Source organism: Carassius carassius, chromosome 34, assembly GCF_963082965.1.
Source record: "Carassius carassius chromosome 34, fCarCar2.1, whole genome shotgun sequence".
Taxonomy (NCBI): Eukaryota; Metazoa; Chordata; class Actinopteri; order Cypriniformes; family Cyprinidae; genus Carassius; species Carassius carassius.
Window position 1 is genome coordinate 12,651,868 of NC_081788.1, and position 25,686 is coordinate 12,677,553.

Below are 25,686 nucleotides of genomic sequence, written 5' to 3' on the forward strand. Positions count from 1 at the left end.
TGCTGATGGAATCGTTTACACGGTCAACATTGTCAACTGGTTTGTCAGTTTCACTCCTGATTGGATGATGTTGAATTCTAAGGGTATGCAAGCCTCTGTACTGTCGCTCAGAGCAATGTGGAGAATGACAATAATGTGAATGTGGATCAACATTCTTGATGAAATTGATGGTTTTGGACAATAAATGGAGGATTATAAGGCATGTAAGCTGGGTTGAGCCCTGTAGATTTGATTTAATATGGTTAACATTTTTCTAAATCACCAAAAGTCACAATAATGGAGTAAAATAGTTTCCGATCTAGCCCGCCTCTAATCTCTTTTGTCAAAATATGAGACTTCTTCCACCAGAATGTGCCAGAAGTTAATAGAAAACAACCTCACAGCTTTGCTCTATTTGGGTCTTTTTCAAAGTTCCCCTGAAAGCTTCACGTGGGAGCCAAACTTCCTCACACTTCTGAGTGATCTCTCCATCCGCGTCACTATTGGTTGGGGACCGTTTGAGGGTGGGAGGTACACAGATGTGCTGGCTGTAACATCACAACATGGCAAAGGCTTAGCTCATGAATATTTTTTAAAACATTCACATATAATTTAACATAAATATATAATTAATACCCCTACCATTAACACTACATTTTAAAAAGTTTTGGGTTGGGAAGATTTTTTATTTTTTTATGCTCACCAAGGCTGCATTTATTTGATAAAAAATACAGTAAAAACAGTAAGATTGTGTAATACTATTATTTTAAATAACTATTATTTAGATTTTAATATGTAATTTATTCCTGTGGTAAAACGCTGAACATTTGAGCAACTGCTCAAATGTTAGAATGATTTCTGCTCAAGGAATATTTATTACAATAAATGTGGAAAACAGAACAACAAAATGTTGCTGCGAAATATTTTTGCAAAAATAGAATTTTCACAATCACAACATTTATTTCAAATTAGAAATACTGAGAAACATTTTAAATGTTTAACAAATGTAATGCATCGTCCCTGAATAAAAGTATTCTTTTCTTCTTTAAATCGTGTTGATCGCAAATTTTGACCGGTGGTGTATAATAGCTAATAATATTATCAGGAATATTCTAGCAGTTCATAGTATAATATGATATTTAAATACTTAAAAAATAGTTTAAACAACAGCACATTAAATATTTCTATTTTTTAAATAAAGACAAGTTCTCATTGCACTGTGACTTCAGTAGTCTTGCTGACCTATTCATGCACTCAAATAAACTTAATTATTGAATTTGATTGGACTAATTTGACTTCTTTCCTATATCTGCCATTTTTGTAACATTTGGGTTTGTACAATTTATAACTTTACCTTAAAAAGGCCATAGCAGTGGGTACCTGAAGGGCTGACAGTGTGATAGAGAAGTGGGAGTATTGTGTCTATACTTTTGGGACAGTACCCTTGATGCCTGACTTTTATGACTAACCCACTGACTAACTGAAGGAAAAACTGAGCTCTAGCAGTACAATAAAGTCTATATTTCATTTATGCAACACAAGAACAAGCTTAAAGAATTTGCCAAGTGTTAAAAGAACAGTTAAATACAGAGGTGGAAAGAGTACAAAAATATTCTACTCAAGTAAAAGTACCATTACATTAATGAAATTTTACTTAAGTACAAGTAAAAGTACCAGTCTAAAAAATCCACTCAAGTAAAAGTAAAAAGTAGCTCATTTAAAATTTACTCAGAGTAAAAATTACTTAGTTACATTTTAACCAGTGGGAGGGAGTCAAAAATGGGACAGGCCAAGGGTGTCAAACTCAGTTCCTGGAGGGCCACAGTCCTGCACAGTTTAGATTTAACTCTAATTAAACACACCTGATCCAGCTAATCTTATCATTTAGGTTTATTTGAAAACTACATGATATGTGTGCTGGAGCAGGGTTAGGGCTATGGCCCTCCAGGAACTGAGTTTGACACTCCTGGGATAGGTCTATTAATCTCAAACTAGTTGTTTTTAATTAAAGGAATCAGTTATTTAGAATAATAAAACATTTGGGCTGTTACCAGGCAAATCAGTATCAACAAACTCATCTTTTCAATACAGAGGAAATGCAAAAGCTTCATCGGACGTGGCATTTAGATGTATTACACTGTTTAGTGCAGGACAAGAATGCATTTAACCTGCAGTTACAAATGCATGAATAATGTTTTGATATGCCAGACATAAAATGTTGAATACTCATTTGAAATTATAAAAACTTAATTATAAAAAAAAAAAAAAAATCAAAAGATACTTTAAATGTGAAATTAAAATGGCCAGTATGTGTCAGCAAGTCACTGTTAATAAGTGAGTCATTGCGATTGAACCAAATCATTTAAACGGTTGATTCATTCAGGAACGAAACACTGTCACGTTGCTCAGAGATGCAAAATTTTGCTTTGGTGGCTGTGTTTGGAATAAATTTTTGTTGTAGAAATAGAGCAAAAACAATGGCAATATGGTGTCTAAAACGCAAGTCTCTTAGTTTACTGTCCTGTTGTAAAAAAAAAAAAAAAAAAATATATATATATATATATATATATATATATATATATATATATATATCAGTGGCGGCTGCTGGTCTTTCAAAGAGGGGAAGCTCATTTTCGGCCTACATTATAACCCTCTGATGGTCTTCATTTGTAGTGACACTCGGGGTCTTTTTGACCCCAGACAATAACATTTCATTTTGTAATAGTAAAATATTTAAATTTTTTACAAATATAATTTTACTCTGTTCATTTATGTTTTTACTAAACTTTGTACAGTTTTTGGAGGATTTAAATCTTTTACATTTCTATAAATAAATAAATATTTATTTAAATAGGCTTTTTTTTTTACAAAAAAAGAAAAAAGCATTTCAGGTTAAATTCACTTCATAAAAGACCCAGATTTCTAACTTTCATACATGGGGATACCATGGATAATTTTATAAGGTTTAATGTAAGATTTTTGCCCATTTTTGGGGAAATTCAGTTTAAAAATTTTAATAAATCACTTTAACCACTAGATGGCTATAGTGTGTGTGTGTGTGTGTGTGTGTGTGTGTGTGTGTGCTCGCGCGCACATTTTCAATCTGTCTTAATTACCAATTTAATTTTGTGGTGGTTCTGCATTTTATAAATATCAAGAAATATTGCCGCAGTTTGTCTTTCGAATACACTTGAGAAATCCGCGATCATGGGACTGAGCGTGAAACAGCTTCACCGACTTCTTATGGTGCAGACCGCTGTCAGTCAAAAGGAGATCGACAGATCCTCCAATCATCACGCGGAAGCCCAGTCTTCATTCACCTCCAGAGACGCTGAGCGTCCGTGGGCGGGACATAATCGCAGCATTTATCCAATGACCGTCTAGCTTCGGAGCACTGAAAAAAACTGTTCAAAGCAGCCCCATCGAAGTCAATGGACGCTCGGCTTCAACAGGGAAATGCACTGTGACGCTACGGGAATGTATGAGAAGAAAATCGAGTCAGCCGACATGTAGCTGATTAACACAATACATAATAAACAATAGTACATATTTGACCGTTGGGTTTTTTTTTTTACATTAGAGGGGAAGCTGAGCTTCCCTTGCAGTCTTAAAGAAATCCCCACTGATCTATATATATATATATATATATATATATATATATATATATATATATATATATATATATATATATATATATATATATATATATATATATATATATATATATGTGTGTGTGTGTGTGTGTGTGTGTGTGATTATGATTTTTAGAGGAAAAGACAGCATTCTTTGTGTGATTTTGATTCTAAATGATTTTGATTGATTTCATTCTAAATGCATTTCAACAGACTGAATCACACAGTGAAAGAACACTCTAAATGCGCGCGTACATCATTAAAACAACAATTATGATATTATCGCAGACAATATATATCGCACACTCCGCACCAATCTTTTTGGCTAATTTGTGCAAAACCTCTTGCTAAAATGTCAAAGCATCATTTTAACCACCAATGCAATGACGCAATTATTTAGCTCACCTCTATATGCTTACGTGGGGTTGATGTCTTGTCGAGATTTTATAAACTGCTAGTTTGGTCTCCCTAGGCAAGCACAGCATACACAGCATAATAGAGCATACATATGGCCAGGGGTTCACTTCATTTCCTTGAGTTCAACTTCAGAATATGACGGGGTTTCGTTTTCAGCGGTGTCTGCACCACTAACGCCTGTTTTGTCCGTCTGCATCTTTCTTGTGATTTTAGCGCCAGTTTGCCGTCCCCATAATTTACTGACATAGCTTCCAGGGAGCGATTTTTTTTTTTACTCAGTAATTAATGTGTTTTAAAATGTAGCGAAGTACAATACTTCAAACAAAATATACTTAAGTAAAAGTAAAATTACAGATTAAAAAAAATACTTAAAAAAGTAGAAGTACACAAAAAAGCTACTCAATTACAGTAACGCGAGTAAATGTAATTCGTTACTTTCCACCTCTGGTTAAATAGCAGTCTGTTCCCTCAAAAAGAGCAGCCAAAAAGCTGTTCAAATGTCTCATATGCTATATTACAATTCTTCCTGATCAATAAGATTTGTATTAGTTAAATAAAGTAAATTAGGTAAATACTCAGGTTTGGCATAACATTTTTTGATGGATTGTGCTTTTAAATATTTCTTATTCACATAATGTTTCTCTTTTTTCCTCAAACACATACGCAAAAGCACATGTTGGGAATAGCCTGCTAAACATCTCCTCACACATTCTCTCTGATTGAGACCAAACCCTGTTACACACCATATGACACATGCTGCCGTTGGTTTCTTGAGGTATGCTGGTTAATGGCACTGCACTTGGGTATATTTAAAGAACTGCTCAATCTAAATAAAGCGTGGCTGGGCTAAATTTAAAATCCCAGAGGAGCCTAGTCCAAGCTTAACACAGAAGATAAATGGTAAAATGTAAATGTAGGTTTTCGGTGTCTCTCCCTTTCTATTCAAAGGCTCTGTAATTACATACATCTATGGACAGGCTGGGCTGTAATTAAGAGCAGCTGCTTCTGTAGACAAAGAATAATGTACTTGCAAAGTCACTGAAAATGTAGAGACCTGTTCCATCAGAAACTTGGAAATGAGACAGTAACAGGAAATATGGCCAGCCAGACCTGAACCAGTGTTACCCAAGTAGGCATGGATCACTGTGTAGGAGTGCTTGCTACAGTAACTACAAACTTTAATCTGATTCTCACAAAATCAAAATCAGGCCCATGCAACACAGCTAAATTTAGCTTCAATATATGCTATTGTGATCGCTTTATACTTGGCTATTCTTGATCATGGCCTATGATAACCATGTGAAAAGTTCCTGCCCAAAAACAGTGACATAAACATAGATAAAACAATTCCATTGACGAAAATAGTGTTATTTTAACTTATCTATGCCACTTTTCAATCATTTCCCCTTTGTTTTGCCACAAAATGTTTAACCATAATGGATTTGGGTCATTTAAAAAGTTAAAAACTGGAGATTTTAAGTAACAGGTCTTGTTTTTTGTCAGCTATTAATGAGAATCAGAATCACCTTAAGAGAAAGTGCATTTCAACAGATAATAAATGCATGCGCATCTTTTTAAATAATCCATGCGATGAGACTCGGCTGACGTTGGCAAGACTAAGGCTGTATAACATCAGCTCTGCGTGGTGAGAGGAGAAACCCAGAGAGGGGTCAGCCAGTTGTCGGACTTCCTCCGGATCTCTGAAAAAGCTAGGAAATGGTTGAAGCCTCTGTGGAACACTAAAACCTGGATCCAGACAAGGCCATACGCAGAGGAACGTGCTCAGGTGATCGTATGGGGACATTTTAAAAGCTTAGTGGTATTTCTATCATAATATTGAAGAAACAAAAAATCGTTATCTTCAAGATTTAACTATTAGAGTAACAAGGCAAGGCAGAACTAATAGTTTAAAAGCAAAATTTGCAGGCATTTTAGAGTACAAGAGTGGCAAAGGGAAAGAAAGACAGAGATATGGAGAGGGAAAAAAGGGGGAGGCCACACAATCCGCAGCCGTTGGCTACAACAGGATCGCTTGAGCCAGACCATCTGCTATAGATTATATTGATTCATCTGAGAAAGCATAAGGAGGGTGGGGAAATAAAGACAGAGAGGGACGCCAGACCAACTCAAAGACACATTCAAAGAAAGACAGGAGAGGATGAGTGACTGACTTAGCGAGTGTTTAAATAAATGTGTGGGTGAGCAATCAGTGATTGAGTAAGTAGGTGAATGAAGATGAGACTGAATGAATCAGTGAGTGAACGAGTGAATCAATGAGTGAGCGAAAGAGTGATTTCAGTGTCCACAGCTCGTTAGTGCGCTATAAATGAAGTCATTTTATGTCTTTTAATTATTTAATGTTCAAATAAATCTGTTATGAAATGAGTTATGAGAGGCACTGTGTAAATGAATATATTTCAACAAATAGAATTTTTTATAATTTAGAAGTTAATAAAAAACCTGCATTATCTGCAATTTACATGTTTGTAAAACTGCTTTATGCTCTTGGTGCATAAGATCTGTAAAGTTGCAAAGACTAAGGTCTCAAATCCAGAGAGATATTCTTTATAAAATTCAAAGAGATAGTTCACTCAAAAATGAAAATTCTGTTATCATTTACTCACCCTCATTTCGTTCCAAACCTGTATGAGTTGCTTGCTTATGTTGAACATTAAATAAGTTATTTTGAAGATTGCTGGTAATCAAAAAGTTAGTGATTCCCATTGACTTCCATAGTAGGAAAATAAATACTGGGCTCTGTAACTGTAACCTTATAGTAGGCCTAATGTAAAAGAGCACACTTATAGTTTAGACTATAAACTATAGTGAGCTCTAAACTTTAGAGCTTGGGTAGATTTTTATCCATAAGAAAATTTTAAAGAAAGAGCCATTTGTTTAGTAAATCACTGTTGAATTAAAAAAAAAAAAAGTTGTTTCCCCTGCTGTACCGAAACTGTACCAAACTGTGATGTCAAAACTGAGGTACGTTCCGAACCATCATGTTTGTGTGTGTGTGTATGTATGTACAGTATGTATGTATATATATATATATATATATATTTATATATATATATATATATATATTAAAGGGATGGTTCCCCCGAAAATGAAAATTACCCCATGATTTATTCACCTTCAAGCCATCCTAGGTGTAGGCTATATGACTTTCTTCTTTCAGACAAATACAATCGGAGTTACATTAAATAATGTCCTGGCTCTTCCAAGCTTTATAATGGCAGAATAGTGGTCAGGATTTTGAAGCAAAATAAAGTTATCAATCCATCAATCCATCAATCATAAAAAGTACTTTATACAGCTCTAGGGTATTAATAAAGGCTTCTGAAGCAAACTGATGTGTGACATCAACACCCATTCACTGCCATTATAATGCTTGGTAGAACCAGGACATTTTTTTTTTAACTCCGATATTCACCTGAAAGAGGAAAGTCATATACACATAGGATAGTTTGAGGGTGAGTAAATAATGGGGTAAACTTCATTTTTGGGTGAACTATCCCTTTAAGCATTTAATCAGCAAATTAGAATGATTTCTGAAGGATCATGTGACACTAAAAACTGGAGTGCTGGTTACTGAAAATTCAGCTTTCCATCGCAGGTATAAATTACATTTAAAAGTATTTTAAAATAGAAAAAAGTTATTTTAAATTCTAATAATATTTCACAATAATACTAGCCTAATCACCCCTAGCCTAAATAGTCTCTTATTTTTTAAATAGGGAAATTAGTTTGACAGTATTGCTCAGAAACTTGCAAAACTTTAAATCCAACATAAAAAAAAATTGTGCTATAATATTTTCCCCACTGAATGAAATCGAATAGAGAATGAGGAATCAATGAGTGGGTTAGCGAATGAGTGACTGAATGAATAAGTGAATTTGAGTGAATGTGCAAGTAACTGAACATGTAAAGGATTGAAGTAAGTGAATGAGTGGCTGAGTGACTAAGAAGAGTCTTTAAGCTAGTACTGAAAATTGTGTGAGCGAGGGAGAGTGTAAGCTGGGGCTTGGGTTAGTGAGTTCAGACAGGAACCGGGTGTGGGAGTTATAAAAATTGTCTGGCGGTGACAACTGTTCATTATTGTACCTTTAAAAACCCCATTATTGATTATTTTACAAGTTGTAATGCCACTAGGGCTGCTGTGTGAATCTGTGATTATATCTGAACCACAGCGGAAATACTTTCTGGTCAAAATCTGCTTGTGGTTCAGTAATTCACCCATAAATATCTTTACTGGACACAAAACCACATTCACATGAACACAGCACAATGGATGATTACATTAATAATGTCCAGGCTACTTCATATACACATCAAATTTAGAGGTTTGTTGTATTAAAATTAATAAACAGCCTCTATTAATGTCTTTGGTTATTGTAAACATACGTGCAAGTACATGCTCACACACAGTGCGACACACACACACAATTGCACTCAGTATGCGTAGCAGTATGCTCTGTTTTGTGTCTGCGCCGCTAAAGCTTTATTAGGTTGTAAAGGCAGAGAGAGCTTGTCAGAAATCTTTTTTTTAATCCTCTTGATTTCGACACTGAGCATCGCCAGCAATACTCATGAAATCACTCTTTCCATTTTTTCACCTCATGCCAGTGAGAGACCAGACAGGTGAGGAGTGGAGAGCAGAAGAAAAGAAGAAAAGTGATTGCTGCTTTAGGTTTCTGGATTGTTGCTTAGATTGCAGTTTTTGTAGTTTAGGGATGGGTCAGGGTGTTTAACTAGCCATCCAACAACTGCTTAGCTGTAATATTTTAGTGGCAGTGCTTTGAAGGGTAAAACCCTTGACTAGTTTAATGACTAGTTGATTTTGAAAATATATAGCTTTGCAAATCTCCAGTGTATTTCAAAGGGAATGAACCAACACAAATCTCGCTCTGATCACAGGGTGAATTTACCTTGAGAAGCGGCGACAACCTGTTGTTAACTGTAGTTGAATCATTCTACCTAACAAGACATTGGCTAAAACACAACACAGAGACCATTATTTTAAACAGTCTTATCACTGTACTCCATCACAGATGCAGTGACAGATTATTGATCTGGGGATTCAGCTCACACACATTACTCATGAAACACTGGCCTGACACTAATGGCTCTGTTCTGGACAGTCCCACACACAGACAGCCAGTGCCTCAGGATTAATTAGACAATCACTCAAACTATGAGCAAAGGACATAAAAAAATGTCTGAATAATGTGTAGCACGGGCATGCAAAAATTAAACAAAAAATAACTTTTTGGTTACCAATATTCAGCAGAAAAAGTTCATACAAGGTTTGAAACAAGTCGAGGGTTAGTAATTAAATTTTTTGAGTAAACTATCACTTTTAGCATGCTTCTGGATGTATTCTTTTAGCAGCCTCCTTTTATTCAGCATAACGGTCTTTTGTACACAGACACAATTCCACAAACACACATCATCAAAATAAAACATCCCTCACAAAACCATAAAAAGCCAGCAAAACAAACTATAGTCTCTATAGTTACATGCATGCCAGCATGGTTTTGATTTGGAAAGCTCTAAAAATGCTTTAAAAGGAACAATGAATTTTTTTTTTTCCTTGTTTATTTAATGAAACAAATCTTTGTTTATATAATGGTCTTATATAATGGTCAAGAGCATAGTGAGCTGTCAAATGTGGGTTAGCTGATGAATAACGTGTCTAACATGGTGCGTGAAATCCAATGCTATGGTGAACTCCTTGTTTTTTTTTTTACGGCAAATACTCTCCAAAAACATGCTGTATTGGTTAACTTGTCTACATGCCATTTGTATCCATTTTTGATGGGTTTCCCATGGAAATTTGGCAGACAGATGCATCCTCAACTGAGTCTTAGCATCTGCGCACACACCAAATAAGCTCCTTGTTAAACCAAATCATCTTTCCCTTCTCAAAAGACCTCAAGGCTTATGGCTCCAGCATTCAGAACCACTTTTCTTTTGGCGCAACGCTCTTGATGTCTCAGAGCTGAAAAAAAGTGCAAGGGATGATGCAAGCTGAAATGGATTTCCATGGTTAGTCCTGGTAGTTCTGAATCCTGGGGTTCTTGTGTAATACAGCTCACCGAAAGACAAAACCACAAACACAGCAGCAAAAAAAGTAAGTAAGAAAAAAGTGGTCTTTGCAAGTTTTCCTCCAACTAATTAGAAATATTTCTGTTCCGTTTAAGAAATATAAAGTGATGATTCTGGTTAGACTGTAGGTTTAGAAGAAATCTATGTATCAATCAAACCTCAATGTTCAGAATACACAGTCACAAATAGTCTGAAATGTGTGGGGATACATTAGAAAATCTCACCAGTCTCTCTATTCATGCATGACAATGTTTGAACGACCTTGCCACGAGATACCATTTGAAAGCTTAAAAATTACACTCTAGCAACTTAAAAATCTGGTTCTAATATATGGTGACAGAAATGACTGAAAAAAGTTATATTTTTTGTCAAAAACGACTTTTCTTCTATTTTTGTTGTGAATGTCTTATCTCCTCTGGAATTGTACTTTCTGTTACTGGCTTGATGACGAATCTGCCAGGCTGAATTGGGTCATTAATATGAATTTATGTTAATTATATTGGGTCTACCTGATTTGCTGAGAGCCAGATGTTGGCTGATGAATGTGAGTGCGTTTGATCGGCTCACTGCTAAATGAAATGGTTGGTTGAATTTTTTTGCTTGACCCTAAAGCCGTTGTTTTACAAATTTTTTTTGTGATCTTAGTCAAGCAAAATATATATATATATTTTTAAAATATATATGATCTTCCAAACATACCAAATAACTGTTATACACAAAAAATGCACACAAGCACCCACACTCCTGACTGAATGCCAATATCAACAAAATGAGGCGAGGATTGATGATCTCCTACCAGCTGATGTGTGAGGACAATCCGGATGAGCGGCTCAGTGGACAGGTTGAGTGACAGGGCAGGAGAGGGTTCCACCTTCAGGGAAATAAGATGACTGGCCATCTGGATCTTATGATCTTTGAAATCCACTGCCTCATTTATCCTGCAGAGACGGACAGTCAGTTATTATCCACACTTTAACTACTCTACAAACCCTACATAATGAGCAAAAAAATAAAATAAAATGCTAATAACAACTATCTGCAAAGAACTAATATCTTACCAATAATAACACGTAATGGTAGCATTAAGATAATAATAATCATAAGTAGAGAGAACAACAGCAAGATTGTGGTTCTGTATTTATGGAACAGCTCATTAAACAAGAGGTAGTTACATTATTCAGTTACATTGTCTGTTTTACTAAGCCACAGCAGAATTAGTCTCAGCCAGTCACAGTCATTATCTGATTGGTTGAATTATACAGAATTTTCAGGATACATTATAGCTTAAAGCCATATGCACAATTCCAATCTTCATCCGGTAACCAACCCCCCCCAACCCCCCCAGGAGCTGATCCCATAGACTAACATTATAAAGGCCCAGATTAATATCTTTGGATCACAGTTTCATAGAGACATGGAGGCGGGAACCCTCGTATCTATGCAAATCACATGGGTCATCTCTCAGAGGTCAGAAAATATACAAATCACATCCCTGGTATTTCTGCTGTTCCTAAAGCACCACTTCCTGTCTGGCCATCTATGACTAAATGAAACAGTGATTTTTGAACAAATCAGATGAATGAATGATTCACTGACTCACTTATATAAAAAATCTTTTGTCGCAATCCAATGGTGTAAGGATGTAACACATAACTGATGCACAAACTGGCAATCTACAATACTGTATATAACTGACAGCTCATATAACATTTGTATAAATTTTATTTTGGGCTCTCTCATAAATGTTTAGACATCAACAAGATTTTACCCTGCAGCAGCTCTCAGCTTTGTTGGCCAGTTCGGTTACAAAGAGTAACTCAACTTTTTGCAGTAAAAAAAGAGGCTAGCTGAGTTCCAGAGCTGTGCTAAAAAAATTAAACCGCAAAAAAAACATTAATGAGATGAGTACTGATCATGGCTGTTGAGACGGAAAGAGAGTGTTATCAGTCGACTTAATGGCTGGGAGTATCAGACGCAGAGGCCCAGATGAGAGAGAACGACAATGATAAAGACTAGCTTGCAAGAACACGATGTACAACATGAAACACACACACACACACACACACACTCACACACACACACACACACACACACACACATACACTTTACCTTGTTTGTAGAGGGCTTATTTTTCTGTAGTAGTTGTGCATTTTGTGGTAGAAAAGTCCCACGATTGTGGTCTGAGCTGCAGGGGGAAACAAATACAAGTATTAACATTTGACCACACAGATGCATGTGTGTGTTAAAGAATGTGTTGTGCTGCCGCTGAAATGCACAGAGAGGATAGACTCATTATCACAGACACTGCATGCACTCCTCTCACTGCAGCTCTAATGGGAAAGATGTGTGTTCACACACACACGCAAGAAGAGCACGGTGAGGGACCACCACGTGTGTGAGGGAAAATATGTTACACTCTACTTCAAAACTGATAAATACATAAGGCCATTTCCCTTTGAGTTCAACTTCGGTATTTGCATGAAAACACAATCATTATTATCATAATTTGACAGAAGTATTTGTGTAAATAACCTTGTAACATAACTGTTGTGGACCATTATGGTAATATCATTTAATCATTGTCAGAATTAGAACCACAAAATTGTATAAATATTTGACATTATGATTGAGATCAAAGTATTATTTACAGTATTACATTTAATTAAACTACCATTTGCAACAAGCTTTTTATGCAGAAGTTGAGTACAGAAACCACTTAGAGGCATTTAAATTAGTCTAGGCCAGATATCAACAACAACCAGTTTAAATAAACCTGATCACAGTGGCAGATAAATAATGAAATCAACAGACACTCAAGAGTGCCTTTTATTTATTTATGTTTTGTAAATGTCTAAATTAACTGATGTCTAATAAAGCAATAAAATGATTCAGCAATTTGAGCAAGACAAAAATATGTTTAAATAAACATAATTAAACATTTATTTCATATCATTTTATGATGTGATTTCCATTTTTTTTTTCCATTAAGTTTTTCATCTAATATTGCGATTTTATTTCAACTACCAAAGTTCTACTTTTAGTTCATCAGAAAAATATCAAAACATATGGATAATCAACGAGAATTTTAAGTACAATCTTGTGAAAAAAGCAGCATAGTTATGCTTGTTTGCAGTTTTGGTTGAGAACTGATGCAACTTATTACTGTTTTTACAGGTGTTTATGGACCGAACATGTAATAGCACTGTGCCCAAACTAACTCCTCTGAGATGAGCTCTGGGCCAATAACGTCACAAACCAATGGGCAAAATCTCTCTACCAATGTTTTTATTAAGACTAAAAGAAACTTGGCCCAGTGGAAATACAGAGTGTTTCATTGCGCACGTTCTCTTGCAGTCTTTAACTGGTGTATAAAAGCTCTGCTAGGTTCTGTTAATGAAGTGTACCATATGTCCGGCAGCACAGAAGCGGTTCAGTGGCACATGAATGCCAGTGCTAGCATTTATGTGCCATTTCTGATAATAGAGCTTTTAATAGATTATTAAAACCGCTTTTATAATGAACGGAGCGGGGCTCAGGTTCGGCACCATGCCAGAGGAGCTGAGGGTAGATGGCCCCAAAATGGTGTCAAACAAACAAAACGTTTAATACCCTCATAATTACCGCCTCCACATGGGAAACATCGCAACCCTCATTCTTCATCTATCGCTCGCATATATAAATGTAAAGAATTATTATTATTATTATTATAAAGCTGCAGGATCAGGATATGGATCAACACCAGTGTTTAGGGTTTTAGGGTTTGAGACACGTGCATACTCACACTGCATTGTGAGGGCCTCTCCTGGTACTGAGATGTAACTCTTCCCTTGTGTGGGGAACCTGTAGCTTTGCAGATTGTAGTTCTGAGGGATCTTCATCAGAGAGTAATCTAGACACATTTGAAAAAATACAGTCAACACTGTTTACTTCAACTGTATATTAGCTCTTTTGTTTGTAATTTGTAATGTATTTGTATTACAGTTTACTGCACAGTTACTGTTCTTGTTACATGTCTTGAATAATTGTCTGATAAACTTTAAGCAATTTTTACTTGATTGAAAACAAATACCTGAAAGCTACATTGCATTGTTTTATCAAAAATGACACCAAAGACATTTATAATATTACAAATGATTTTTGCTTTAAATAAAGGAATCAAATCATCAATAAATCCTGAAATAATGTATCATGGTTTCTACAAAAATATTAAGAATGACAATAACAACGACAAACGCAGCCTTGGTAAATATAAAAGAACAGAGTTACTTAAAATAGAGGATCAACAGCATATTCACTTTTCTGGGGATATTAAAAATGGCACAGAAAAATTAAATTATCTGGTACACTAGTGGTACAGTATATGCTATAAAAAGTTGGTGACAATGCTATTGCAGGGCGCCATCTGAATAATATTATGGGAAGTCTTTTCTCAACATCTTCTCTTGTTCTTAGGAGATTCTCAAAGAGAGTGTCCTTCGCTCTTTTTTTATCATCTGTGATCTTGTGTTTATTTATGCGTCATTCACTGACTGTGACGGTGAAGTTCAATAATAGCTCATAAGGTTTTCTCAAGTGACCTCTGGTTCTCACACAGTATAATCATCAGGGCTGGGAAGGTTACTTTTAAAATGTATTTCACTACAGATTACAAAATACAAGCTTTAAAAAGTAATCAGTAATGTGTTTCATTCCCACTGCGCAATGTGACGTCGGAGTGACGTCTTTTTCATGTAATTTTTAGACGTCCAAATTCGGTCCATTGAAGAGGTTGTTTTGTAATGACAGGCGACATCTTTTTTCGACGTCTTCCGCACATCTAATGTTGACGTCCGTGGGACCTCCGTGTAAGGGCTATTTAAAGTCCAAATGTGGTAATTTGTGGACATCTTTTCAACATCAAATTTAGACTTATTTTGAACGTCATTTTTATAACTGTGGTCCCCACAGTTATAAGTTATTAGGAAAAAGTTATTTTTCCTTTTGGTTGTTAATTCTACCAAATTCTACTTTCAACAGGAACACAAAATGATCTGGAACAGTATGCCACCTTCTGAAATGGGACTAGATCATTTTCCAAAAACTCCACTTGATTGTCTCAGCAGCAGGTGATAACTGGAGATGCATACGAAGGTGTAATGCATTTCCTGTTGAAACTAGCTGTTGAGCCAAACAAAGCTACAGGAAAATTAACTGGCACAGAAAACATGTCCTCCGTCCTCTGGAAACATGGGACCACATACAACACTACAGTTATACAACTACAAATCACAATTCAATATCACCATTTTCATCTTTATTCAAAAATAAATTCACCAGCGATGCAGGCTGAAAAGCTGTGCTGTCATTTTGCAATGGTTGAACACTCGCGCGAAATGCCTGCCATGCTGCCTCGGCCAATCAGAGTGGCGTTTACTGGTTTTTGTCTCTTTGATTTAAATCCGAAGCCCAAAGAGAGTTGTCCTCGCCTGTCCTTTAGCTGTTGTTGGTTCTTTTTAAATTAGAAATAAGGAGGATAGGCCTAATATATGTTACCATTAAATTATTTTCTGAACTATAATTTTCCACAAATTGCATTTCCAAATAAATAAACATATACATGCAAAAATACATGTATGCGTAAAGAAATAACTTGATAGGCTACTTTAAATAAACCAAATAAAGAAAAACAGAAAAAAACACATGCCCTGAATAAATAAATGGCCATTCACATCATAAATCCTGTTTGTTTTAAATAATCTGTATGTGAAGAGCTCAGATCCGAAAGCCTCTAAGTTCCATCTGAAATTCTTCTAGAATTATCATTTTTATAAAGCCTGTATAGTTAAGTACTTTCACTTAAATGACAATTAATAGGTAATTTGCATTGCCATTTAAGTGAAATTATTGCACTTAAATATACAAGCTTGATAAAAATGATCATTCTAGAAGAAAATTTCAGATGGCACTTAGAGGCTTTTGCATCTGAACTCTTCATGTATTAATCATGTTGATAGGCCCTATAAAACAAATATTACATATTAATCATGTAAATTTCCTAGACGTCCAAATGACGTCAAAAAAAATTACCCAGCTCAAAAGTCAAATGTTGAACGTCAAGATGACGTTCAAGTTGGGTCATGGTTGGACGTCCAAATAGTGGACATAGTTTGGACGTCGAATAGATGTTCAGAAATGGTCATGGACCAACGGACCTAATATAGACAAGATCTGCATGTCTATCCGACGTCCAATGTTTAGTGGGTTAGATTACTCAGGTTTAGTAACTTAATCTAAATACTTTAGAATACTTTGAAATACTTAAGCTATAAAACACACAAAGGAATGCAAGACAAAGGCATGTTTTGTTTTTATGCTTTCCAACTCTAAATAAAAGTGATGATTCGTTTTTTCTTTGCATTTTATTTTTAACAACATCAGTTTTCCACAGAAGTTCTATGAACAACAAAAAAATCTGTCATTTAAATCTTAAATCAATCAACCGCACCCGCAAAGGGTTTGCCCCCAACCGCAAAGGGTTTCAAGGAGGGGGGCTGGTTATGTCGCAATATTGTAAACATTTGTTTCAAACCAGGAAGACGAACCAATGGATATCACACAAGCAATGTACAAACTTTGCACAATAATTATGCGGTGAACCTCTTAATCTCAGTCGATTCACTAGAAAGTGAAAGTAAAAACTTACGCCGCTTTCGGCATCTGACACTGCATTAAAACAGTTTTTTTTAGTCAGTGCTTGAAATAAACCTTTTTTTTTTTTTCATTATGATTGCAGTGTTTATTTTAATTACAGGCCTATAATCAATAAACCTGTTTTGAAAGACCTTTTTAAAAACATTTTCAATAAGGAGTAAGCTAGCCTAATCTTTACCTCGCAGCGCCAATTTTGTGGTGATGCATTATAAAATTATTGTGGGGCAAAACAATTGTAATATTAATTTAAGAATAAAAGTAACTTAATAATATGAATAGGCCTAATAATCAGAAGAATGTAACAGGCCTACATTAATTGAAAATGCCAAATTAGATATAACTAAAGTGTATAAAATAATTTTATTCATAAATGTCATGTTTGTGATTTTTTGACACATTTGAATGTGATTATTCAAATGGTCTTCAAATAAGGAAACAGGTGCAATTAATTGCCGTCGTCAGTCACAAAATGTATATAAGCCTATATACATTTACATTTAGTCATTTAGCAGAAGCTTTAATCCAAAGCGACTTACAAATTAGGACAGTGGAAGCAATCAAAAACAACAAAAGAGCAATGATATAAGTGCTATATAAAGTCCCAGTTAGCTTAAACACAGTACACACCAAGGGCTTTTAAATAATATAATAAATAAAAAAGAAAACAGATAGAATAGAAAAAGTATAGCAAGCTAGTTAGATTTTTTTTTAGAATAGAATTAGAATAGTGAGTGCTAAAGTTAGAGGTTAAAGTTTTTTTTTTACAGAATTATGTATTGCTGCTGTTTTTCTAACATTTTCTAGCACACAGAATGAATCCGTGTTAACTCAGCGGTAGATTTACTCTCAAGAGACACTGCACTTATTCACAAAATATTTTTTTTTGCATCTGCTTTAAAGACTTCCTGGTTATTTAAATGTTTCATTTGTGTGCTTTTCTGACGTGCGGTTTTTCTGAGCACACTCAAAGCGCGGCACGAAAACTGTCCCTGATTACTGAACTAAGTTATGTTTTGTGCTAATACTGTCAAACACACAAGGTTTATGTATAGACTGTCAGATACATCTACAATGAAAGTAAACAACTAAAAGAAACAGATATATATATCTGTATATCAGATGCGTGCAGGTCTTAAAGGGACAGTACGCTACATGCTGCAGTGTGAATTAAAGTAATAGTTCACCCCAAAATTTAACTTCTGTCATTGTTTATTCACTCACATATTGTCCCAAACCTATATTAACTTTGCTGAACACAAAAGAAGATATTTTGAAGAATCTGCGTAGCCAAACAGTTGCTGGTCCACATTGACTTTGATAGTAGGAAAAAAAAATAGTATGGATGTCACTGTGGCCCAGCAACTGTTTGGTTCCCTTTCAAGGGAACTTTGAACTGCGTCCTCTGAGGGGACACTATGGGGAACACCTCGTCGTGACCCGTGTCTGAAGCATACTTTGAAAAACGCCAACGTGTTGGCCGGCGACAGCCTCTGACGTCACTACCAGCGTGACTATAAATACGCGCCCGTAGGACCCGTCACTATCTTCTTCGTCTTCAGTTGACTGTTTTGTTTGAAGCGTGCATCTGAGATACGACCAAAACGGTAAGAGCGATCTATTACTGTTTTCATCATGGCTTCCACTAGCAAGGCGTTTAGACAGTGTGTGCATCCGTGTCAGCGTTATCTGACACCCGATGACACACACACTCTTTGCGTCTCTTGTTTGGGTGAAGAGCACGCGCGCGATGTCCTTGAGGGGGCGGTCTGCGTGCACTGCGAGCGTTTCTCTCTGAGAAAGCTCCACTCTCGTTTGTCTCTCTTTTCGAGGAAAGAGGGACAGCCATCTGGATCCCGCGGCTCAGGTCCCGCCGTTGCCGAGGCACGGAGGAGAATGAGCTCGTGGGGATCACAAATGGATCTCGCTGAGGAGTGTAGAGAGGGACCTTCCCTTTCACACTCTCCGGCGGTGAACGAGAGCGAACTTCAGGAGGCAGATGTGGTATCATTAACCCATTCTGACACTGAAGTTAGTGCTCTGCTGGGTTCTACCCAGGAAGAGCAGGAGATGTCTGAGAGTGGTGAAGAAGCTGAGGCTGAGCCTTCTCAATCCTCCTGTCCCGCGTATGAGGAGCTGTTAGAGGTTATGGATCGCGCCACGGCAAAATTAGATTTGCCATGGAAGCGTGCCAGTAAGGTGGCGCCACGAGGTCGCCTCGCTGAGCGGTACTTGTCTGACCATAGCCCTCCAGCCCAGGTGAGCCTTCCATTCTTGCCTGACTTACATGCAGAAGTCGAAAAGGAATGGAAGAGGCCGTTTTCCTCTCGCATCCACCGGTTTCAGCATACGAGCTATGCTAATATCGAGGGCTTGCATGAGAACGGCTATGAGAGGATGCCCCCTGTAGAAGAGACGCTGGCTTGCTATCTCTCTGTGGGGCAAACGTCCTCTCTTAAATCTCCCGCTTTGCCATCTAAGCCCCTCCAAGATACATCCCGCTTAAATGGCAGGTCATACGCGGCAGCTGGTCAGGCTGTGGCTTCACTGCACACGATGGCGGTGCTCCAGGCCTACCAGGCTGACCTGCTGAAGGACCTGGATACAGGTGAGGGCCTTTCACCTGACCAGGTAGCCGAGCTGCGCCGCACCACAGACCTCTCTCTCCGAGCTACCAAGCAGGCCGCCTCCGCCATGGGCAGGTCTATGGCGGCCATGGTGGTGACGGAGAGACATCTGTGAGTGAACCTGGCTGACATCGGGAAGGAAAAAAGCAATTCTCGGGTAGTTCAGCAGCACTCCCCTTTTCTGAAAGGGTCACCTATGAGCATGCTGCTCGGAGCTCGGTGTCTTCCTCTCTTGTGAGACTGATTCCCGGTTCTTCAGAGCGCTCCAGTACCACATACTGTTTGAGACGCTCTGTGAGAGCAGGCATCCTGCTGAGGCAGGGGCTGAGACCTCCAATTGCTCTGCTCCCGGGCCATTCTTCTACGAGCTGCTCTGACAGAGTTCCACGAGAACCCCTCCTTAGAACAGTATTTGTAAATCCATGTTATGGTAAGTGTGCACGGGAGTCTTTGCGCACTTTCTGAAATCCACATTGTGGTAAGTTCGCACGCTAGTCTCTGCGTTCTTTCTAAAATCCCTAGATGGTAAGGGCTTCACGCTGCTGCTTCGTGCCCTTTCTTGAGTTGGTTTAAGCCCCGTTCATCTTGGGCACCACTCCACCTAGGTATCCTCGGATACCTATCTAGAACAGGGCGCCGCTACTAGAGTGCTGTGGGGACAGCCCTTTCGGCAGGTTTTGCGAAAGCTAGCAGTAGCCCCTGTGTGACAGGCAAAGACTTGGTAGAGGAAAGTGCCAGGCTCTTAGCCGTATCCCTTTAAAGGAATCTCTGTGATTCCAAGCCTTTAGCTCTACCCCGGGCCAGGGCCCTACAGGATAAGTTGGGTATGTAGCTTAGGCCTTTGGCCGTAAGGGATAATGTCATAAGGCAGCCGTCAGACCGTCCCAGGGGCGACTCCCGGTGAAGAGAAAAGCGGTAGAGTTGGTACTTAGTGTTTGCCATGATTCTGGTCTGCACTCCCCTCAGCATGGCGGCGTGGGTATACTGTTCCCCATAGTGTCCCCTCAGAGGACGCAGTTCGAAGTTCCCTTGAAAGGGAACGTCTCAGGTTACGAATGTAACCATGGTTCCCTGAGAGGGAACGAGACACTGCGTCCTCTAGCTCCCTGCCATGCTTCGGACGCAAGCTTCACGAAGAAGATAGTGATGGGTCCTACGGGTGCGTATTTATAGTCGCGCTGGTAGTGACGTCAGAGGCTGTCGCCGGCCAACATGTTGGCGTTTTTCAAAGTACGCTTCAGACACGGGTCACGACGAGGTGTTCCCCATAGTGTCCCCTCAGAGGACGCAGTGTCTCGTTCCCTCTCAGGGAACCATGGTTACATTCGTAACCTGAGACGTTTTCCACCTTCTTCAAAATAGCATTAATGTTTAGCAGAAGAAGGAAACTTATTCAGGTTTAAAACAACTTTTGAGTGAGTACATGAAGGTATACAAAATAAAACACTTTTAATTTGTGGGTGAATTATTCCTTTAATGTTAATACAACACCAAACACACAGAGAAAAATCACTCAATACTCTTGACTGAAAAACTTGAATACAGTTGCTTTAATAGGAATCAATAGTGATTTATTTTAATACTAACTGGTTGTTATAGTTCAATATTTAACAATCACAGTTCGCTAACAATGCTTTTGGGAAACATACCTAGATCTATCCAGTTTGTGAACTATTGGTTTCCACACTGCTTTCGTCAAACAAAATGAATGATTATTTTAAAAGATTGACTCAAAATTAGGGCTGGGTACTGAACTTCGATGCCTTTATGGTATTGAACGAAAAACTTAGATACTGTGAGTATGGAAAAATTATTTATCTTTCGGTGCCAAATTTCGGTTCCAAAAGCCAAGCGGCCGTTTTTTTTTTTGCCAAGCGGCTGTGTCTGTGTGAGCTTGTAGCATACGTGCATGTAAGGACCTAAATTAGCTGTGATTGGCTGTCCACCACCACGTGACGTGACGGGGAGGATTTCTGAAGATACTCGCAGTCACACAACACAAGTGTAGTTGGTTTCCGTTTTACAATGCCAAAGAGGTCTAAAGTGTGGCTACACTTTATAAAAGTGGATGCCGAGTCAGCAAAGTGCAATTATTTTGATATAATTGTGTGTGTATGTGTTCATTCAGAAGTTATGATACACGAAAGATTAATTAATTCTCTGTACGCGCATTGTCTGAAATGCTGCTCGCAGCGCGTGCTTTGAATGAGTGAGCGCAAGCTCCGAACACGCGCGAAAACATAACCGACTGTGTTTACGAGAATACTTGCAGAGACAATTATTTTGATATAATTGTGTGTGTATGTGTTCATTCAGAAGTTACGATATGTGAAAGATGAATTAATTCTCTGTACGCACATTGTCTGAAATGCTCTTTGCAGCGCATGCTTTGAATGAGTGAGCGCAAGCTCCGAACGCGCGTGAATTGTTTAAAATGCTTGAATCAGCAATATTTAGAAACAAGTGCAAACGATCAGCTACGATCCGTTTCACCCCTTCAAGCGAGTGAACAACGCGAATCAAGTTGGGAATTTTACATCACTATTTACGATAGCCCATCGGACTGGAAAACACAATAGCTCCGGGACTTCGGGCTTACGATTTTGTGAGCTCTGCACCTCAGATCTATCCAGTTTGTGAAACACTGGTTTTCACACTGGTTTTGTTAAACGAAATAAATTATTATTTTAAAAGATTGACTCAAAAGAATCATCGGTTCACTAATCGGATCATGAACTTGTATTACCGAGCCAAAGATTATCTATTATTGAACATCTCGAATGAAAAAAGGATTCAAGTTCATCTGTAAAGCACATAAAGCTATCGTTTGAGTTTATAAACTTCTATTTCATGCATGATTCGTATGGATCTGCTAACTGAATGCAAAGTGTGATTTCTAGAAGAATGTTTGTTCTTGATGAGCATGTATCGCTCACTAGGAGTCGCTAAATGAACAGCTGCTGTTCTTTTTTTTTTTTTCAACGGAGGATCAGTTGCCCTATTGGTTAAAATCCCCAAATTGTTTACTTAAATATTAAATTAATAAATGACATCAAAACAGGGGCGTTTGCGTTATGATGTGGTGGGCTGCTGTGGGCCAGAAAGTCCAGGGCAACTTTTTGGTCCCAGTCCGCCCCTGAATGGCGCACCCCTATCCAAAAAGCACAACCAGTTGTATTTATAATGTTATCCTGAGTGTGTAGTGTTACCAGAATTTGTTTTAATTAAGGTGAAAAATAAAAGTTTTGTGTTTAAAGTATTTGTGTTTATGCTGAAGTGGATTTTAAAACATATGGTATCGAAAAAAGTATCGTTAGGAACCGGTATCGAAACTGAGGTATCAAAATTGGCAGCGGATCGAAAGATTTTGAACAATACCCAGCCCTACTCAAAAGAATCATCTGTTCACGAATCAGATCATGAACTCGCATTACCGAGCCAAAGATGATCTATTCCTGAACATTTCAAATGAATAAAGACTTCAAGTTCATCTGTAAAGCACATAAAGCTAACGTTTGACATAAACTTTTATTTCATGCACGATTTGTATGGATGTGTTAACTGAATGCAAAGTGTGAATTCTAGGAGAATGTTTGTGTCGTGATGATGAGCATGTATGCACGCTGACTAGGAGTCGCTAAATGAACAGGCTGCAGTATGCAGTTTTTTTGTTTCAACAGAGAATCAGTTGCCGTATTGGTTAAAATCCCCAGACTGTTTACTTAAGTATTAAATTAAGAAATAACATTAAAATTAAAAGTAATCACTTTGGTAATCTAAAACACTTTTCGAAAGTAACTGTAATCTGATTACCCCTTATTTAAAATGTAATTATAAGAAAATACAGTTACTCATATTTTTTATTTTAAATAGCCTACGTAACGTCATTACATGTATTTCGTAACTCCCCTAGTCCTGATTATAATAGCAAAGGGAGGAACAGAGACAGAGCTGACTCGTGGAATCTCAGAGGGAGACTTATCATTTGGAATCTGCACAGAGCAGATCAAGAGATGTTATGAGCCATATCTAATTCATTTCATATAATGTAAGGTTCCTCTTCAGGAACTCGAGCTGCGTCGAGAACGTTTGGGGAACGCGTCCAGCGTGACGTCTCTGAATAATGTGTATAATCAGTCCAAAGGAAGGGCGAGACGTCATAGGCGGGTGATGTCAGAGACCAGGAAGCATAAAGCATGAGCGGCAAAGCCGGAAATCAGCCTTGTGTCTTCAGCAATCTGTTTGTGAGTCTTATTTAGTGTCGTTTGTCCACTGATAAACTCCATAGTCAAAGCTTCAATCAAGAGAAGTTTTGGGCGAGAGCAGGCAGCGTTCAGGCTGTGTGTTTTCCCTGCCAAAAAAAAAAAAAAAAAAAGGTAGGGACACACGCAGCTCGTGTGTTGTCTGCTTGAGAGTGAAGCGCGCAGTGTCAGCTCTCGAGGGAGTTAACGGCTGCGATGCGAGCCTTTGCTTCACTCTCAGAAGGCTCTCATTGAGGAGAGAGCTTTCACTGGCATTTCTCGCGGTGCCAGCCCCGCTTTTGTCGAGGAAAAAACGGAGCGGTGGTTGTGCTCGCGGGATTCGCTTTCGGATCTGCTGGAAGGAATGTAAGACGGGTCTTTTCAAGTCCCTATCTTCTTTCTTAGCCACCAGATCCGGCGCCTGCTCTTGGGAGTTCAGAAGCCCGCGTTTGCGGTACTTTCTCCCCGATGAGAGGGCGCGACGCACTGCCTGTCTTTCTCAGAGGAGATTGATATGGAAAGGCGTCGATGAGCTCGCCAGTTGTTTCAAGCACCAGTCACACCAGCACCAGTTACACACGCATATTATGCCTAATATTATAATAAGCAGCATTAATGAGGAGTGGAGCTCGCACAGTCGGCTCTTGGGGGGCTGATTGTGCTTTTCTCGCTGTTAAGCTCTCCGCTCTCGCCGGGCACGCTCTGAGGAGTGTGTCCATGCATGCGATCTTGCGGTCGCGCTGGGGCTGATGCACGGCGGCGACCACGATAGCGGGAATCGCACATGATCTGGTGAACGGGTTGGAGACGGCTCGTCCTATCTCCACCCGTGTTTACTAGATCTAGAGCTTGTTCTCGAGGCTTGGAAACCAGCGCTGGGTTGCAGAGTCCTGTGGGTTTTTCGCCCTCTGATACAGCTCGCTGCTGCTGCTGCATGCTCTCTCGTCGGGCACGCTATGAGGAGTGTATCCGTGCATGTGATCTTGCGGTTGCGGTCGCGCTGGGGCTGATGCATGGCGGCGACCGCGATAGCGGGAATCGCACATGAACTGGCGAACGGGTTGGAGACGGCTCCTCCTATCTCCACCCGTGTTCACTAGATCTAGAGCTCGGTCTCGAGGTTTGAAAACCCGTGCTGTTGTTTCTTCGTCCTCGGAGGCAGAGCTCGCTGCAGCATTCGTCTTTCTCTGAGGAGATTGATGCTGTCTGTGTGACTGAGTAGCATATATATATATATATAAAAAAAAAATAGAACATGCACGCTGCCGAGGCAACGCGTGTATTACATTGTTTCATCTTTATGTGAGTTTTTTTTTTCTACACCAGACCGTGTTGACTCGTCTGGTTGTTGACTACTATATATTAATATTTATCTGACTATGTGAAGTTAGATGTGCAGGGGCTCTAGGGATGTAATTTCTTATGTGAGAACACGTGTGTACCGCTCTTCCTCTGAGGAGGTTGAGGCGGTCAGGGGCTGCTGGGCGGAGCACTCCCAACCATGTTCCAGCCCCTCGTGCCGGGGGTGTCACTTTTGTACTCTGCAGACGCTAGAGTCAAAGTGGCGCTCCCAGGCCGAAGGCTTCTAGTGGAAAGCCGTTGTTTTCGCTGGATAGCCTTCATCATAACGTCCTGACGCCTAGACCTAGGACGTTTTGAGGGCCAGCTCCCTCTGTGGAAGAGTGGTGTACACCGCATTACACGGTGCCGTCTCTCCTCAGTGCCCTCAGGAGATCGATCTGCCAACCCTGCCGGTGTTCCAGGGCGCAGCGGTCTCCAGCGAGCGCTTCTCTCAGTTACCGCCCGGAAACGTAGCGGTGCTGAGAGGCTCGCTACCTCTACGGAGGTCTCTAGAGCAGCTAGTATGGTCGTCCCCTGCTGGTCCGCTGCTTCAGGACACCGAGCTAGTAACTCTAGGCACACCAGAGGCCAGTCTCGCGAGACTGATTCCCTTAGGAGGTCACATGGCAGTGTGGGAGCCCCTGCCAAGTGTAC

At 38.8% G+C, this 25,686-nt stretch overlaps 1 protein-coding gene across 2 annotated transcripts in view; it reads right to left on the reverse strand.

Annotated features, from left to right (window-relative positions):
- The window catches only part of LOC132114419 (adhesion G-protein coupled receptor D1-like), a 59,403-nt gene that overhangs the window by 14,197 nt on the left and 19,520 nt on the right, over positions 1–25,686 (reverse strand). For both annotated transcript variants that reach the window (XM_059522506.1, XM_059522505.1), the window contains 3 exons: positions 13,918–14,025; positions 12,246–12,321; positions 10,933–11,074 (listed from right to left, as the gene is read on the reverse strand). In XM_059522506.1, coding sequence (XP_059378489.1) covers positions 10,933–11,074; positions 12,246–12,321; positions 13,918–14,025 — 326 coding nt within the window. The remainder of the gene's footprint in view (positions 1–10,932; positions 11,075–12,245; positions 12,322–13,917; positions 14,026–25,686) is intronic.